The sequence below is a fragment of the Elgaria multicarinata genome, chromosome 18 (genome assembly GCF_023053635.1).
Source record: "Elgaria multicarinata webbii isolate HBS135686 ecotype San Diego chromosome 18, rElgMul1.1.pri, whole genome shotgun sequence".
NCBI classification, from domain to species: Eukaryota; Metazoa; Chordata; class Lepidosauria; order Squamata; family Anguidae; genus Elgaria; species Elgaria multicarinata.
The window spans coordinates 20,047,714-20,064,740 of record NC_086188.1 but is presented as its reverse complement, the minus strand read 5'-3'; the positions used below and the strand labels follow the sequence as shown (position 1 = coordinate 20,064,740).

The 17,027-nt window shown below is 45.7% G+C and overlaps 1 protein-coding gene across 3 annotated transcripts in view; it reads left to right on the top strand.

Moving 5' to 3' along the window:
• Window positions 1-15,056, top strand: part of MORC2 (MORC family CW-type zinc finger 2) — an 84,733-nt gene extending 69,677 nt beyond the window's left edge. For all 3 annotated transcript variants that reach the window (XM_063144257.1, XM_063144258.1, XM_063144259.1), the window contains 6 exons: window positions 550-604; window positions 2,907-3,048; window positions 10,353-10,547; window positions 11,063-11,156; window positions 12,475-12,663; window positions 13,768-15,056. In XM_063144257.1, coding sequence (XP_063000327.1) covers window positions 550-604; window positions 2,907-3,048; window positions 10,353-10,547; window positions 11,063-11,156; window positions 12,475-12,663; window positions 13,768-13,836 — 744 coding nt within the window. In that variant the 3' untranslated portion in view covers window positions 13,837-15,056. The remainder of the gene's footprint in view (window positions 1-549; window positions 605-2,906; window positions 3,049-10,352; window positions 10,548-11,062; window positions 11,157-12,474; window positions 12,664-13,767) is intronic.
• The last annotated feature ends 1,971 nt before the right edge of the window (window positions 15,057-17,027 follow it).

The following is a 17,027-nucleotide window of genomic DNA, read 5'->3' as shown; positions in this document are numbered from 1 at the left end:
TGTCCAGCCGGAATCTGGCTCCCTGTAACTTGAGCCCATTCAGCACTCTTCCAATTTTGGGCAGGAAGCACATCTGATCTTTGTGGATATAATGCCTCTCATTCGAATGCCAGGTTATGATTTTAACATGAAGACACAGCATCGGTTAGGGTGAGGCATTTGACTGGACAAAAAATTATGCCATTATGCAAGTAACTCATTGATTGCACATTACTATGAAATTGAAATAAAACAGATAAGTATTATTTGCAGCCATGCAAAAAGACCCTGGTTTTTTCTTCCGGATGGTAAATGTCTTCAGGGCTATTATATTAAAGAAATAATATTTTGCTCCAAAACCAGCACCTTTGTGTATTCTTCTCAGCCTAAAAGGTTGAATGCAACTGAAAACATCCAGAAATGGCTTTTGAATTCAACTCAAAATTACCTTTTCATTGTACTCTGGACTTCTATTTATTTATTATATTTCTATATCACGGAATAAATAGTTAATAAAGTGTTTGATGCAGATTCTTGCTTTCTTAATTTATTTGAACTCTCGGCTTTCAGCTCACCGACAGCGCAGGGGAAGAGGAATTAGCAGAACTTAAAAGAGCACAGAAAGGTAAGAGGTAAATAGTTTGATCTCTGCATCCTACTAGCTTTTTTAAGAGAGAGCAAAGCAGCAGTCCATAGATTCGGACACCATACTGACAACAAGACCGGGACAGGCTGTTCTACATCTATTCAGGAAGTAATCTCTGAATGCAGCCACAACTGCATTGCGACTCACTCTTGCACTGACATATAAGATTGAAGAGTGTAGGACCAAAGCTGTATCTCAGTCTGGTACAAAAGCACATTAAAGGATGTAATGTGCACTGAATGCAGATCTGGATTAAACACAGAGTACATGATTTAACTTCATTCTTATAATGAAACAGTTATACTTCCCTCTCAAGTTTATTCCTGTGACTTGTCCCACTTCAAAGGCGCTTGCCAGATCTTGACACCGGGATCTCCAGCGTGGCGCCCACGGGACCCGCAGGCACCTCCCTTGACACCAGCCTTTGCCAGCTCCTGATTGGCTTAAGATTTTCTGAAATTATGATTTCTAACCTGTGAGACTCGCATGCCGCAAAGCAAACTGCTGCCCTCCAGTACCCTCTCTTTTGGGGTTCAAAAGAAAGAATTTTTGTATTTTGGAGCTCAGACCCCCATCTCTGCCTGTTTTTTTGTTAAGTTATTTTTCTTTTAGTCTCACTAGTTGCCTTCTGGGAAATGAGTGTTTCGTGACTGAGCCATAGAGAAAGAACATGAGTCAAGATGCACTGACGGATAAATTTATTTATAATAAATCCCAACGTGTTATTTTTTTAGGGACCTTTTTCAGGGGCAGCTTTAAAATTGCTTTCAGAGAGTTCTGAAAGATATGTCTCTTCAATAACTGCCATTTCTTTCAGAGTTCTCTGAAGGCAATTTTAAAGTCACCCCTGAAGAAAGCCTCTAAAAATATCAGGACTGAAATACATTGGGCTTTATTATAAACTAGCATATATTCCCAGTGTTGCTTGGGTCCCCGAGTACTATTAATCCGTTTCCCTCTGTTTGTTGCTAGTGCTGCTCCTCACCGCTCTCTTGAGGAATAGCATCAACAAGGAGTGGAGGAAAGAGGTGCTCAGTGGACGCAGGCAGCTCCAGGAAAGGCATGCTGGGATGTGTAGCTATTTCAGAGTTCTCCTGTGATCCCCACACGGCCGCATGCGGTTCCCCCCGAGATCTCTGAAATGCCTACACCTCCCAGCATGCCTTTGGGGTTCCGCAGGTGCCCACATCCTCTGAGAGGTGCTTCCTGACAGTTGCTGGGAGTTGTAGGCGTCAGCATAAGATTTGTTTAAATTGTTAAAAAAAATAGTTAAACCACAAAAATTGGGTTGTTTTTTGTGGGGGGGGGGGATCTATCAGCATTCCAAATTTCAAGTTTGTAGCTCATCTCAAAGTGGGTAAACATTTCTAGACGTACAAACCCACACATATAAGTTCAGCTTGATTGATAGATAGATAGATAGATAGATATCTTTTCCAGCATTTTGAGTCAGGTTCTCTCTCTATGGATTTGTGGTGGGTACTTTTCAGTTCGTCTGTGCTCATTGTTTTGTGACTGGCAAATCCCCATGGCAGCCGTTTTGTGAGTGTGTAGTTGGCAGGGTAAGGAGGCACCACTGTGCAGGTGCGGATTGAGAGACTAGCTCTGGTGCCGATAAAAGTTATTAAAATCTTTAATAAATCTTGTCTGTGTCCAGAATGCTCAACGTTTCAGATTAAAAATAATCCTTCTTCAGGAGCTACAATCAATCAGATTAACACGGTTTTAAAACTTATTTACAAAACCAAACTCACATGAGATACAACACCTATGGTATTCTTAACATTTCAATAGCAGTTTATTGCCTAAACAATCAAATTTAGACGTTTTTTACACACACACACACACACACACGTGTATATATATATATATATATATATAGTAATTTGATTCATAGTTTTATAAGATTTTTTTTAAAAATAAATAAAACATTTTTAAAACATTCTCACAAAGTGCAGCAAATAATTTTTACTAGAGCATTAAACATGAACCACAGTCATTATCACACTAAAATTCTTGCAAAGCCTGCATTGTAAAACCTTTGAATTTCAAAACTTTTTACAGTTTTAAATTTTTACAGTTTTAAATGTCCTGGGCTGGCAATAGTATAATAAACTATTATGCATAACCCATATTGTACAATTCTTAAACATTGACCTGACGCTGAAAACCATATTCTTATATTTTAAATATTTCCTGGAGCCATTCTTATTCTTATTTGTATCCCACCTTTTCCCCAATACTGGGAGCCATTCAGCATTTGCCTTTCTGTTCCTCTCAGATAAAGGCCAACATGTGGAAGTAAGAGTGAACAAGGAGTGGTTCACAGGCCGTATTACGGCTGTTGAGGTGGGCAAGCAAGCTGTCCGCTGGAAGGTGAAGTTTGATTACGTCCCGACGGATGTTACCCCAAGAGATCGCTGGTAATTTTTGCAAGCTTCCCTTGCTTTGGGGCTGGTTTGTTTGTTTGTGCAGTCGTGGGGTGGGGGTCTTGTGCAGTCAGTGCTGTTGCTAGGGAACTGGAGGTGCAGAGATTGACGGGAATATGGAAAGATCACCTTGCGGCCTAGGTGATCAAAAAAACCCTTTCCTGACACGTCCTCTGTCTCACTCCTCTTCCCATGGTGACGTATCGCCTGGAGTCTGTTTCCTGACTTGGAGCTGAGCAGAAGCAGGGAAGAGCAGCTGGCCCAGCTCAAGTAGAAGCTACAAAAGTAAGCCAGTTCCCAGTGAGCGAGCAAATAGAGAGCGAGCTAACAGGAAGAGCAAACAGGAGTTTGACAGGGGGAGTGTAGGGGAAGAGGAGACCAAGGAAAGGGGAACAAGAGAAGCCTCAAGGAAATCCAGGAGGCCGTGTGCTTGCCATGTGCTCCTGAGTGCTGAGTGAAGAGGGTCGGTGTGGAGAGTTGCTGCAGGGCCTGAAGGGTGTGTGGCCTGATTGCTGATTGTACTTTGTACTCAGCAATCAGTGGCCTGATTGCTGTTGATAGTTGTTGGCCTCCCAGTGATCTCAGTCTATTTCCTGACTTGGAGCTGAGCAGAAGCAGGGAAGAGCAGCTGGGCCAGATCAAGTAGAATCTACAAAAGTAAGCCAGTTCCCAGTGAGCAAGCGAACAGAGAGTGAGCTAACAGGAAGAGCAAACAGGAGTTTGACGGGGAGTTCGGCAGGGGAGGCCAAGGGGGAGGCCTCTAAGAAAAAAAGGGGGGGAAACAAAGAGAAACATAAAGAGAAACCCACCCACCCACAAAACCAAAAAAAAACAACAACCAAAAAATCTTATTTTCCCTTAAGACATACTCATATAGTTGTGTACCTTCAGAGAGGACAGGACAAAGTAAAGGCAATTCCACTGCAAACAGAAAGGAAAAAACAAAGCAGAAATAGACAGTATGGATGGAAAGGAGGCCCTAGAGGTGGTGACCTGCAAAGGGTGTGCAATGTTCGTGTTTCTGCCTGAGCTCAACATGGCGTATTCCTGCAACAAGTGCAAGCTGGTGGCACTTTTGGAAGAAAAAGTGAGAGGACTTGAGCGGCGAGTGTCCACCCTCCAAGGAATAAGAGAAGTCGAGGAGTTCTTAGACCGAATGGTGGAACTGCAACAGCAACAAGAAGCACACGAGATTGAAGAGCAACAGCCAGCTGAAGCAGAAGTGGTGTATGCTGAGGGGAGGAAAGTCAATGAAGAGGAAACTCTCTGGAAAAGAGTGACAGTTAGGAGCAGAAGAACTAGAAGGCATTCTGCACCAGTGGAACCATTAGAGTTAAGCACCCGCTTTCAGCTTCTGGAGGATGGGTCTGAAGGACAGTTTGCAGAGGAAGAAGTACAGCAGACACCGTGCAACAAAAGAGTAGTCATTGTGGGAGACTCCTTGCTGCGTGGGATTGAAACCCAAGTATGTCGTGAAGACCCATGGACTCGCCAGGTGTGCTGTCTCCCTGGAGCACAGATTAGAGATGTGACTGAAGGGTTACCGAAACTCATAAAGCCCACGGACACATACCCCTTTCTTCTCATCCATGTGGGAACAAATGATGTCGCCAAGCAGAGCTATGAAGAAATCATTTCAGACTATGAAGCTCTGGGAAGAAAACTGAAGAACTTTGAGGCCCAGGTAGTTTTCTCATCCATCCTCCCGGTTCTTGGAAGAGGATTAGAAAGGGAAAGAAAAATACTCCGGATGAACGACTGGCTATGAAGGTGGTGCCGACGTGAGAATTTTGGATTCTGGGACCACGGGCTACGCTACTTGGAACATGGACTGCTGGCAAGGGATGGGTTGCACCTCACAAGGGCTGGAAAGAATGTGTTCGGCCACAGCATGAAGAACTTGATCAGGAGGGCTTTAAACTGAATCTTACGGGGGCGGGAGACGTAAACCTCGAGGCAACAATGGATGACGGCCAAGTCACCACAGTACAGAGAACAGCTCCAATAGTGCCCCAAAATAGTGTCCGCAACAATGTAGGAACAAAGCCAGACTATAAAACACATGGTCTTCGATGTCTATATACTAATGCCCAGAGCATGGGAAACAAACAGAACGAACTTGAACTCTTATTACATGAAGGCAAATACGACTTGATAGGTATAACTGAAACTTGGTGGGATGACTCCCATGACTGGAATATAGCAATTGAAGGATATAACTTGTTCAAAAAGAACAGAATAAATAGAAAGGGAGGTGGAGTTGCACTATATGTTAAAAATACCTATCCCTGCACAGAAATACAGGCGGATCAGACTGGGAGCCCCATCGAGAGCATCTGAATTAAAATAAATGGGGCAAGGAATAAAAAGAACATGATAATCGGAGTCTACTACCGACCACCCAATCAAGGAGAAGATGAGGATGAAACTTTTGAGAAACAAATTGCCAGTGTTTCAAGGAAGTGTGATGTAGTAGTGGTGGGGGACTTCAATTTCCCTGATATCTGTTGGGAGACCAATACTGCCAAAAGTGGCCCTTCCAAGAAATTCCTGACATGTGTGGGTGATAACTTTCTCCTACAGAAAGTTGAGGAAGGAACTAGAGGATCGGCAGTCCTTGACTTGATATTGACCAATAGGGATGACTTAGTGGATAAAGTGGCAGTTACGGGGACTCTGGGGGAAAGTGACCACATCATACTTGGGTCTTGATTATGAAGGAGACAAAAGTTGAGTGTAGCCATACACGTACTCTGGATTTTAGGAAAGCTGATTTTAATAAACTCAGAACTATGATAAGTAAGGTCCCAAGTCAAATGAGCCTAATGAGAAAAGGAGTGCAGGATGGGTGGGAGTATTTAAAAAAGGAAATTTTAAAGGCACAGTTACAAACAATTCCAACAAGGAGAAAAGATAGAAGACAACAGAGGAAACCAATGTTGCTCCACAAAAAGCTTAGAGATGACCTGAAAACAAAAAGGGATACATATAGGAAGTGGAAGGAAGGCCAGGCTACAAAAGAAGAGTACAGACAAGTGGTGCAGAAGTGCCGAAATGGCGTGAGGAAGGCTAAAGCTCAGAATGAGCTGAGATTAGCGAGGGATGCTAAAAGCAATAAAAAGGGTTTCTTCAGATACGTGAGTAGTAAAAGACAGAGGAAAGAAATGGTGGTTCAACTGCTTAATGAGAATGACAAATTGATAACAGATGACAAAGAAAAGGCTGAAGTGCTCAATTCCTACTTTGCCTCAGTCTTCTCCCAAAAGCGGGTCTATGACCCCCCTGGAAAAAGTGAAGCAGAAGTTGAGGGGGCAGGATTGCAGTTTGAGATTGATAAACAAATGATCAAAGAACACCTAATTTCCTTGAATGAGTTCAAATCTCCAGGGCCCGATGAACTGCATCCTAGAGTAATGAAGGATCTAGCAGAAGAACTCTCAGAACCTTTGTTTATTATCTTTGCAAAATCATGGAAGACGGGTGAGGTTCCGGACGACTGGAGGAGGGCTAACATTGTCCCTATCTTCAAAAAGGGCAAAAAGGAGGAACCTGGGAACTACAGACCAGTCAGTCTGACATCCATCCCTGGGAAAATTCTGGAGCAGATTATAAAGAAGTCAATTTGTAAACACTTTGAAATCAATGCGGTGATCACTAGAAGCCAACATGGATTTGTCAAGAACAAATCCTGTCAGACTAATTTGATCTCATTTTTTGATAGGATAACCTCCCTTGTGGACTGTGGGAATGCTGTGGATGTCATATATCTTGACTTCAGCAAAGCTTTTGACAAAGTACCACATGACATTCTGATTCACAAACTAGCTAAAAGTGGGCTAGATGGAACAACTATTAGGTGGATTCACAGTTGGCTACAGAATCGGACTCAAAGAGTACTTGTCGATGGAACCTTCTCAAACTGGGGGGAGGCAACGAGTGGGGTGCCGCAGGACTCAGTCCTGGGCCCAGTGCTCTTCAACATTTTTATTAATGATTTGGACGAGGAGGTGCAGGGAACGCTGATCAAATTTGCAGATGACACAAAATTGGGTGGGATAGCTAATACCCTGGAAGACAGAAACAAACTTCAAAGTGATCTTGATAGGCTGGAGTGCTGGGCTGAAAACAACAGGATGACATTTAATAGGGATAAATGCCAAGTTCTACATTTAGGAAATAGAAACCAAATGCACAGTTACAAGATGGGGGATACTTGGCTCAGCAATACTACAAACGAGAAGGATCTTGGAATTGTTGTAGGTCGCAAGCTGAATATGAGCCAACAGTGCGATATGGCTGCAAGAAAGGCAAATGCTATTTTGGGCTGCATTAATAGAAGTATAGCTTCCAAATCACGTGAGGTACTGGTTCCTCTCTATTCGGCCCTGGTTAGGCCTCATCTAGAGTATTGCGTCCAGTTCTGGGCTCCACAATTCAAGAAGGACGCAGACAAGCTGGAGCGTGTTCAGAGGAGGGCAACCAGGATGATCAAGGGTCTGGAAACAAAGCCCTATGAAGAGAGACTGAAAGAACTGGGCATGTTTAGCCTGGAGAAGAGAAGATTGAGGGGAGACATGATAGCACTCTTCAAATACTTAAAAGGTTGTCACACAGAGGAGGGCCAGGATCTCTTCTCGATCCTCCCAGAGTGCAGGACACGGAATAATGGGCTCAAGTTAAAGGAAGCCAGATTCCAGCTGGACATCAGGAAAAACTTCCTGACTGTTAGAGCAGTGCGACAATGGAATCAGTTACCTAGGGAGGTTGTGGGCTCTCCCACACTAGAGGCCTTCAAGAGGCAGCTGGACAAGCATTTGTCAGGGATGCTTTAGGGTGGATTCCTGCGTTGACCAGGGGGTTGGACTCGATGGCCTCGTAGGCCCCTTCCAACTCTGCTACTCTATGATTCTATGAGTCTGCTCTGTATTCATCTGGCAGGATGCTCTCACAAAACCGGAAACTACCCTAGGTGGGCCCTTAGTGTGACCCAGCAGGGCTCTGCTCAGGTTTCTGTCCTTGGGGGGTGGGGGTGGGGAAACATTTCCAGGGATGCTCTTCTACGTAGTAGCAGCTGTAGCATAGTGGGTAACTCTGACCCGCAAGTACACTGACTTGGATGTCAATCCCCATTGAACTTTCTTACAAGGGTTGGGCTTCAGATTGTGATCTGGGACATTTCGTCTTCAGGTCTTGGCTGTGAACTAAGCAAGCCAGTATCTTTCTGCCTCAACCCCTTCCCCTTCCCCATCTGCAAATGGAGGATAATAATATTAACCATTCTTACTTGGCTGAGTGTTAGGATTGCTAATATAACGCATTCGAAGCATTTTGGAGTGTCCAAAGAGCAATAGAAATATTAGTAATATTTGAGTAGAGTTATTGAGGGAGGATTTGCATCCTCTGAGGATGGGTGAACCTTCCTTCTGCCTTACCTTGAGATAGATAGCCATCAAAAAGTCCTCTGTAGTACATAAAGAAGTTGCCCCGGAAGAAAAGCAGTGTGTTTGATGTTGTAGTACAAAAACTTGTGCTAAAATAGCACTTGTTGATCTAATTTGTTATGAACTTTTAGGATTTGTTCTACCTCTGTCTGGGATGGTTTTAGGCGTAGTGAAAATTTTGACTGCCATCTTGAACCAAAAAAGGCGGCAAATAAAAAATGTTGCAGATATGCGGCTTCAATACCGCTTGATCAGTTTCAACCAAACTTTGCATCTTAGTTCGGTACGGCAGTGAGCAGATTTTAACCATACAACATGCACGTTTTTGAGACATTTAAAAAAGACCCAAATATTGGGGGGAAAGTGTTAAATTATGATAGAAAGAAAAAGCACAGTTTGAAGCCAGGAAAGATTAGTAGGATGAGTTACAGGTCTGCCCCCTCCCCTCTGTTGTGGGGCATCTCCATCTAAGTGAACAGTCTCCTCCCTCAGGGGGCTGTGGGGTGGACCATGGCAGGGACCGTGCCTAGGGGTGCCAGCAGGCCATGCCTTCACTCAACTTGAACGTTTCTCTGTTGGAACTATCAAGGTAGTTCCAACTCATGCAAAGCTGGGTCCTTTTGCTAGTGTGTGGAGAGAGCGAGAGAGATCACAAAGTAGGCACAACTACTGCTTTTTTAAACAAATCTGCACATCATGCGCAGTTGTGTCATTTCTCTTACTTTCCATAATCTGCTGTGCATGTGCTAGGCAGGGCTCCCAATTCCTGGCCACTGGAAATCTTCAGCCACCCCTCTAGCTTCTGAGATTTCACCAGAATTCCATCATAGAAGCTTCCTTTTTTAAATAAACAAGCAAGCTGAGATCCATAAGAGGCTGAATCCTGCCCATAGTGCTGCATTCTGCAGCTCTTCTGCAAAACCATGGTATTCATCCAATCCTGGGAATAAGTAGCCTTGCTCCATAATGCGATCTACCAGCCTTTCCATTTTGACCAGTGAAAGAAGGTGTCTGGAATTTTGAATGCTTGTACATCTACAGAAGTTGATCTGATGAAGGAGATCGCTTTGCATCCGCTTTGCATGTTCTTTGGCATCATTTATTTAAGCATTTTTAAATTTATTTTAGCATTTTTATGCCACCATTCAGCCAAAAAAGGCTCTCACGGCGGCTTACAAAAGTATTTCTTGACAGTCCCTGCCCATAGGCTTACAATCTAAAAGACATGACACAAAAGGAAAGGGGATCAGGAGGGAGGAGGAGGGGGGAAAGGAAAGCAAATTCAGGCACTACAATCTTAGTTGCAAAGTTCAGCAGTTACAGTTGACAGTTGGCAGCAGGAGGGAGGGGGCTCTCAGCTGGAGCTGGACCCAGGCACGATGGAGAGGTGCCTGGCTGCTGCTTCCTCCCTCACTGGTGGCCTCTGCAGAGACAGTTGGTAGCAGGAGGGAGGGGGCTCTCAGCTGGAGCTGGACCCAGGCACGATGGAGAGGTGCCTGGCTGCTGCTTCCTCCCTCACTGGTGGCCTCTGCAGAGACAGTTGGTAGCAGGAGGGAGGGGGCTCTCAGCTGGAGCTGGACCCAGGCACGGTGGAGAGGTGCCTGGCTGCTGCTTCCTCCCTCACTGGTGGCCTCTGCAGAGACCATTGGTAGCAGGAGGGAGGGGGCTCTCAGCTGGAGCTGGACTCAAGCACGATGGAGAGGTGCCTAGCTGCTGCTTCCTCCCTCATTCAGCGTCTTTGGTATCCAACATGGTCTTCTGTATCACTTGGGCTGGGGGAGCTGGCAGAGGCTTTTATTAGGGTCTCTTTAGGATGACAAAGACAACTGTGACAACTGTGCCTGTTGCTCCCTTCAGGGTAGAGAGAGGCAGCGAGGACGTGCGGCTGATGAAGCCTCCCTCTCCAGAACACCAAAGTCCAGACACGCAGGAGCAACAGCAGGAAGCTGTTCCAGCCGAACCCTCTACCTCTGAGTGTGTCCGAACTGAGCCGGACACCACCGCCTCCAGCAGCAGCCATGAGACGGTAGACCTGTTAACCCAGTCGCTCCGGTAAGCTTCTTTGCTGCGTCTTCTGGCAGCTTGTAGTCGTAGACTTAACTTGGCCTTTGGGTATCTGCTTCGGCTTTTGTACCGTGTTACCAATTTCATGTTCTTGTATGTTTTTAAAATCAACTGTTGGTTGCCTTTTGTGGAAACAGAAAGTGAACAAAGGGGTTAATATTTCAAGCCTGAGCAACGTCAGTGTATTAATTGATTCAAGTCTGGCGACTTTGCATAATTTATTCAGGCTTTGTTGGTCATGAGGAGGAGCAAGGAGCTGTGCAAGACATTGAAGCCCCTCTTACCTATCTGAAGTTTCACCAGACATTGCCTGCATACTTTTGGAAGCATATCTTCATCACCATGAGAGCTGGAAACTTGCTCTTTTAATAAAAAGTGGAGGAGAGAGTACAGAGACTTTTCAGAAAATGAATACTGCACTCAATATATTCTGAGCTTTTTCTGTGCAAATTGCATCACACACACAGCCTTGCACTTAACCTATTGTTTGTTTGTTTGTATAGGAATTGTTTGCGGTATTTCTTGCCCCCAAATTTTCCTATCTCCAAAAAGGACTTGAGTTCCATGAGTTCGGAAGAGCTGGGGGCTTTCCCTCTGGTAAGTCCTGTGCTCCAACTTGTAAATTCATGGCTGAGGCCAGATTTGAACTGATGATTCCCCTGGTTGCATGCTGAGCTCCTCTATACTAGAGCAGCTCTCAGTTTTATGAGATTAAGCTTGCCACCCCTTTAAGGTAGTGTGTTGCATTGAATTTAGTAGGATGAATTTAGGAATCAGTGGCCATGGTAACCATCAGCATCAGCATCCTTTTTAAAGTCCATGGAATGCCTAAATTAGGAGCTGAGCACTTGAGTTCTAATTTGAACATGATATGGGAGAGAGAGAGAGGAGGGTTTGCAACTATATTTTGTGCTAAGATATAAGACACACAAAATCATTTCAGTAGTTAGTAGTTCAATAGCTGAACCAGGCTATAACTAAATTCCAGAGTGGTGTAACAGTCATTCCATCTTCCAGGAAATTGTAGTTTTTGTACAGGGGGTGAGGATAGCAGCAAGTGGGGGTCTCTAAGAGAATTCCTGGCACCTTCACCAAACTACAATTCCCAGGATTCTCTGGAAGAAGCCATGAAACTTTGCAGTTTAGAGATGTCCCATAGAATTGTGGAGCTGGATGAGACCCAATGGGATCTGCCTTTTCCAGGCTCCTTTGAGCCAGCAGAGGGCAGCAGGCCGTTTTGCTCAGTGCCTCGTACTTCCATCCAAACCAGTAGCAAAAATCTCATTTAACGTCAGCAGAGTAGTAATGTGCCTCCAAGTCAACTTCGATTTACGGCGACCCTATGAATCTGTAATCCACCCCATTCAGATCTTGTAACTTCATGTCCGTATCTTCCTTTATGACGTCAATCCATCTCTTGTTTGGTCTTCCTCCTTTCCTTCTACCTTCAGCTTTTCCTAGCATTAAAGTCTTTTCTAACGAGTCATTTCTTCTTATTTTATGTCCAAAGTATGGTAGCCTCAGTTTCAGCATTTTCACTTCTAGTGAGAGTTCTGGATTAATTCGTTCTAGAACCCACTTACTTGTCTTTTTCATTATCCTCCCCAACTCAGCTTCCAGTGAGTTGGGGAAGATAATTGCCCTGATGACAATTCTGCCATCTCAAAGTAATCTCAAGTTCAAACTAGTTGCTGCCTGTCCTACAAAATAAGAGGGGCAGAATAATTTGGTTCATAAGAAATGTTACTTTGAGCTATTTGTTACACAGAATCACGCAGCGTTAGTCAGGGCTCTGGGAGTGATGCGTAAGGTGGGAAGTTTGTAAATCCTTCCCCGTTGCCAAGGACAAATTGCAGAGATGGTGTGCTTTTTTCGTAGCTCTAGAGTCATCTCCCCTGTGTGTTCCTCTCCACAGAAAGAATACTTCAAACAGTACGAGATGGGCCTGCAGAACTTATGCAACTCATACCAGACTCGAGCTAATGCCCAAGTCAAAGCTTGTGAAGAAAAGATTCACGTCCAGGATCAGGCGCTCACGGAAACAAAGGAGAAACTCCAGAAGCTGAGGACTAACATAGTAGCACTACTCCAAAAAGTCCAAGAGGTGAGTGAGGCCTCATTGGTGGACTGCCTCGTTACTGGAGCTCCACGAGGTCCGCCCCTACACCAGATCCTGACTACTTCCCAGCTAAACCATTAATCAGTTGGCATCAGAAGAAAGGAGCATTATAACCTCTAAAGCAGAAAAAAAAACCTCAACTGGGAAGCTAGAAATGAACATTGCTGAATGCAATGGGAACCTCACAAGAGCAGAGTTGTAAACGTGTGTTCAGTTGACGGATTTGATTGAAATAATAACTCGAAATCAAAAACGTGCTCAGGCTCTTCAGTTTTGCTTAAGGCTGGAGAGAGACCTGAGTAACGGTTGGATTTTTTTATTCTCAAAAATAGGGAATCAGACATTGCAAGTATTTGCTTTGCTGCAGCATCCCTGGGTGAAACCTGCATAGCGCATAGCCTAATCCAGTCCAGTGTGCCGCTTCTTCCTACACTCCCATCTTCAGATTCCAGCTGGACATCAGGAAAAACTTCCTGACTGTTAGAGCAGTACGACAATAGAATCAGTTACCTAGGGAGGTTGTGGGCTCTCCCACACTAGAGGCCTTCAAGAGGCAGCTGGACAACCATCTGTCAGGGATGCTTTAGGGTGGATTCCTGCATTGAGCAGGGGGTTGGACTCGATGGCCTTGTAGGTCCCTTCCAACTCTGTAATTCTATGATTCAGTCAGTAACCTGTGCAAAGTTTATGGCTTTTAATGCTAAGCCAGCTCCCCACCACCAATTCACTCCTAACATCCACTCTGAGAGTCCTTGCTCACTGTCTTGAGGCATTTAGGTTGGTCCCAACAGAACAAATTGCCTTGCTGTAGATTTGGGGGTCTTTCTTAGGGGCCATCCTGCATCCCTTTGTTTTCTGTGTGTTCGGCTTCTTGCGATTCTGCAGAACCTACCAGATTCTGTCGTCATCGCATTTTTGTGGCTACGAGCAGAGAAACGGCTTCCTACATCTTTATAGCCAGGCGCAAAGGGCAACTCACAGGGAAGTGATGCAGAAGTATGCAGAAACTGGCTACACGAAATTTTGTGGGGACAGAGGCATGTGCTAATAAGGGCTACAGTGGCTTTATCTCTCTCTGGTGTTTCGCAGGACGTTGACTTCAATACGGATGACGAGCTGGACGCTTACATCGAAGACCTGATCACTAGGGGAGACTGAGTGGCCAAGATCCCAGCAGTGATGTGAAAGCGGCAAGGATTCGCTCCCCCGTGTCCTCTGGGGCATCCATATGCTAGAGAGAGCAGCCCAGGCTGATATACCGAGGTCCAGCCTGGGACGTTAGGGACTGTGTACTGTATTAGCGGTGTGTTGGTGTACAACTTGTTTGTATTACTTTTTTTAATAATGGAACAAGCTACAGTGCTGTCCGGAGGTTTTTAACCTTTTGTTTATAAATATTTTGTTAAAAAAACCACAAAAACAACAACAACCCACACACAAAAAGCATTGCTTGGTGTTAGGGAAGGGCTTATACCCTGCTGCTTCCGTAAAGTTCAGCGAGGAGGATTGTGCTCATTATGGAGGCGTGCAGTGGCGTTCCCATGGCTAGCTTGGGAACCCCAACAGCAGCCCTAGCCGTCTCTTGTATGGCTGCCTCTTTGCCGGAAGAACGTGAAAACAAGTGTAAACCGCAGCCAGGAAAAGGCCTTGTGCATCGGCGGAGAACCAAATCTCTGACTGCAGAGGGTGCTGCAGCTCAGCCCAAAGAGAGTTCGAAGCTGGGCCTTCTCACTTCTGCTGATGCCTTGGTACACTCTTGGACCACCAGTGTGGCCGCTCTTGAGCACTAAGCTCCAACTACCTGGCTCTCCCATTTTAGGACACCTGGGATGCGGGGTCCTAATTCATCTGCCAGGAGCCTCAACACCCCTTCTTCTGTGATTTACGAAGATGAAGAACTGGAGGGGGGTGGAGTTCTTCATTCCAGCTGCCTTGGCTCCCTGGCCATGGGGAAGGGCCACAACTCAGTAGCAGAGCTCATGTCCACCTTCCCTAACCTGGAGCCCTCCAGATGTGTTGCGCTACAACTCGCAACACACCCACCCATGGAAGTTGTAGCCCCAATACACTGAGCACCTATTGGTGGGAGACTGGCTTAGGTGTATGCTTCCAGCACCTGTAGCTAAGGGTATTGGGGCTGTGGTGCTTCCAAGTAGCCAGGGTCTGACGTGGTAGATGGCAGCTTTGTATGTTCAGAGCAGCCTTCGGTTGTGCCTTGTTTGCGAGTGGGCTGATGCCGCAAGTGCGAAGGGGAAGACACAGAGCGAGGTTAAATGACTAGAGGCCAGCACTGCTCCCTTCTTGCAGAACCTTTGTAAGTATAAATAAGACAAAGCATTAGCAAACTAACAGTTGCATTAATAAAGCTAGCAATTCAGTGTGTCGCTTCAGGTCAGATTTAATGGGATTGCTGAATGGTCGCATAGATCAGTGTACTTTCTTACAGTGAAATGGTCTCTCAAAGGGGGTGTTGGGGGGGAGATGTCTTCCAGCAAATGTTGATTGCCAGTAGACATAGTTTTTTCCCCTTTTTTTACAAGTTACTGTTCCAACACATAAATCGCTGGACAAGGAGGCCTTTTAGGGAAACACAGCTGACCGTGAATTCTCTAAATAACATGAGAGCGCGATAGAATTCAGGGAAAATTTTGAACTCAAAAGATAGTCTCAGCCTTAGCTGCTTTTTTTAAAAAAAAATATGAACATCAGCTATTAGCCAAAAAAACAGGAAAAGAGACTCTGTCTCAGAGGAGTATTCAGCAAGTGTACAAGAATTGCAAATCAAGCTGAACCTGCAGCTGTTAGAAGTATCTAAGGAACATTAGGAAAAAATAACCTCTTCCCCAGTTCTGATTAAGACAGTGACAACACTTGGTAGCCATTCCCAAAGGGGCCATCCACAAAAAGGGAAATGGGACGTTTTCCCTTTATATAGAATTGTGCAGAGACTTTACCCTTCAGGCGGATGCTTCCTGCAGAGATGCTGATGCAGTTGTGCTGTCAAGGTGGATAAAAACAAGGCATCACGTGTGCCTTGGGCTAACTGACTAAAGAAAATGGGGCTGCTGTGGCCCTTTGGAGTGTCAGAATCGGTTCCCACAGGCTCATGTGAAGTGGGGATGGGTGGCCAGCCGAGGGGAGCAAATTGCGTGGCCAGCCTTCCTGCTTGAGCAAAGGAACGGGGAGGCCGGAAATGACGCACAGTTGCTGCTGCCATTTTTCTTCTCATGGAAAAGCTGTGAGCTCCCATACCTTATTCTCTGGCTCATGTGCCTCCACCCTAAGCAGAGGGACCTTAAAACGCCATCAAAGGACATGTTTCCAATCCAAGTGGAGGTGGGGGAGGTGGGATTTAGGTAGGTTCATTTAAAATAAGTGGGGACCCTCATTCAGCCCACAGGCCACAATTCTTCATGGGGAACCTTCTGGATAGGGCCAAAGCCACACACGGCCCACCCCAAATGTGCATGCACCCATTCACAAGTAGGCATTTAAAAATGCCTCCCCCCCCCCATGGTAATTAGGCATAGGGTGCAATACTAACAATTGTGTGCGCACACACCTCCCCCCCGACTCAGAGGCCTCTGATCATTGGCAGGAGCAGTGGAGGCAGTTCGCTCCTACCCTGCAGTTTTCACTAGACGGGCTTTTCCCCCGTCTAGCAATGGTGCTTCAGTGGGGAGGGAAGGAGGCCAGAGAGGCCTCAGGATAGCTCATATCCTGGCCTCTGATTCCCTCCCATCACTGCCCGCCGAAATGCCCCCTATCTCCCCCCTCTCTGAGCTCCCTTTTTCTACCTCGGTGAGCAGCCTGCACAGCTCTTTCCGTCCCCGTTGCAGAGCACTGTCTCCAACATTGGATGATGTGAGAATTCAAAATACCTTATCACCCCTCAGACCATAGAATTGCTCCCCTAGAAATTTTCCTAAGCCTAATTGATGCACACTGAGTGTGTGTGTGTGTGTGTGAGAGAGAGAGTGTTCAGAGGTGGCAACATGCAGGGAGGATTTACCCTCCTCTTGCCAGCTGCTGCCATCCTGATAATGGGGGAGGGGGGCAAGGCGGGGCTGCACAGCAATTTGGGCATTTTTACCTTTTTTCCTGTGCCTAACTGCCATGCAGGATGGCACAATTTGGGAGTGGGGGGGGCAGGGGAGGAATGAGTCCTCGTACCCATTCACCATCAAGCCATCTAAGGCTGCTCTAGGCCCTTCTTAAAGGAAAATAAGGACAGGATCTCCCCCAAAGTCCACAAAAACCCCTTGGCGTTTACACTGGGCTCATAGTATTGCTGTAGGCGGGTGCAGAAAGAGCCTGCAAATTAAAGCTCTCTGCCCCTGCCCTTGTTG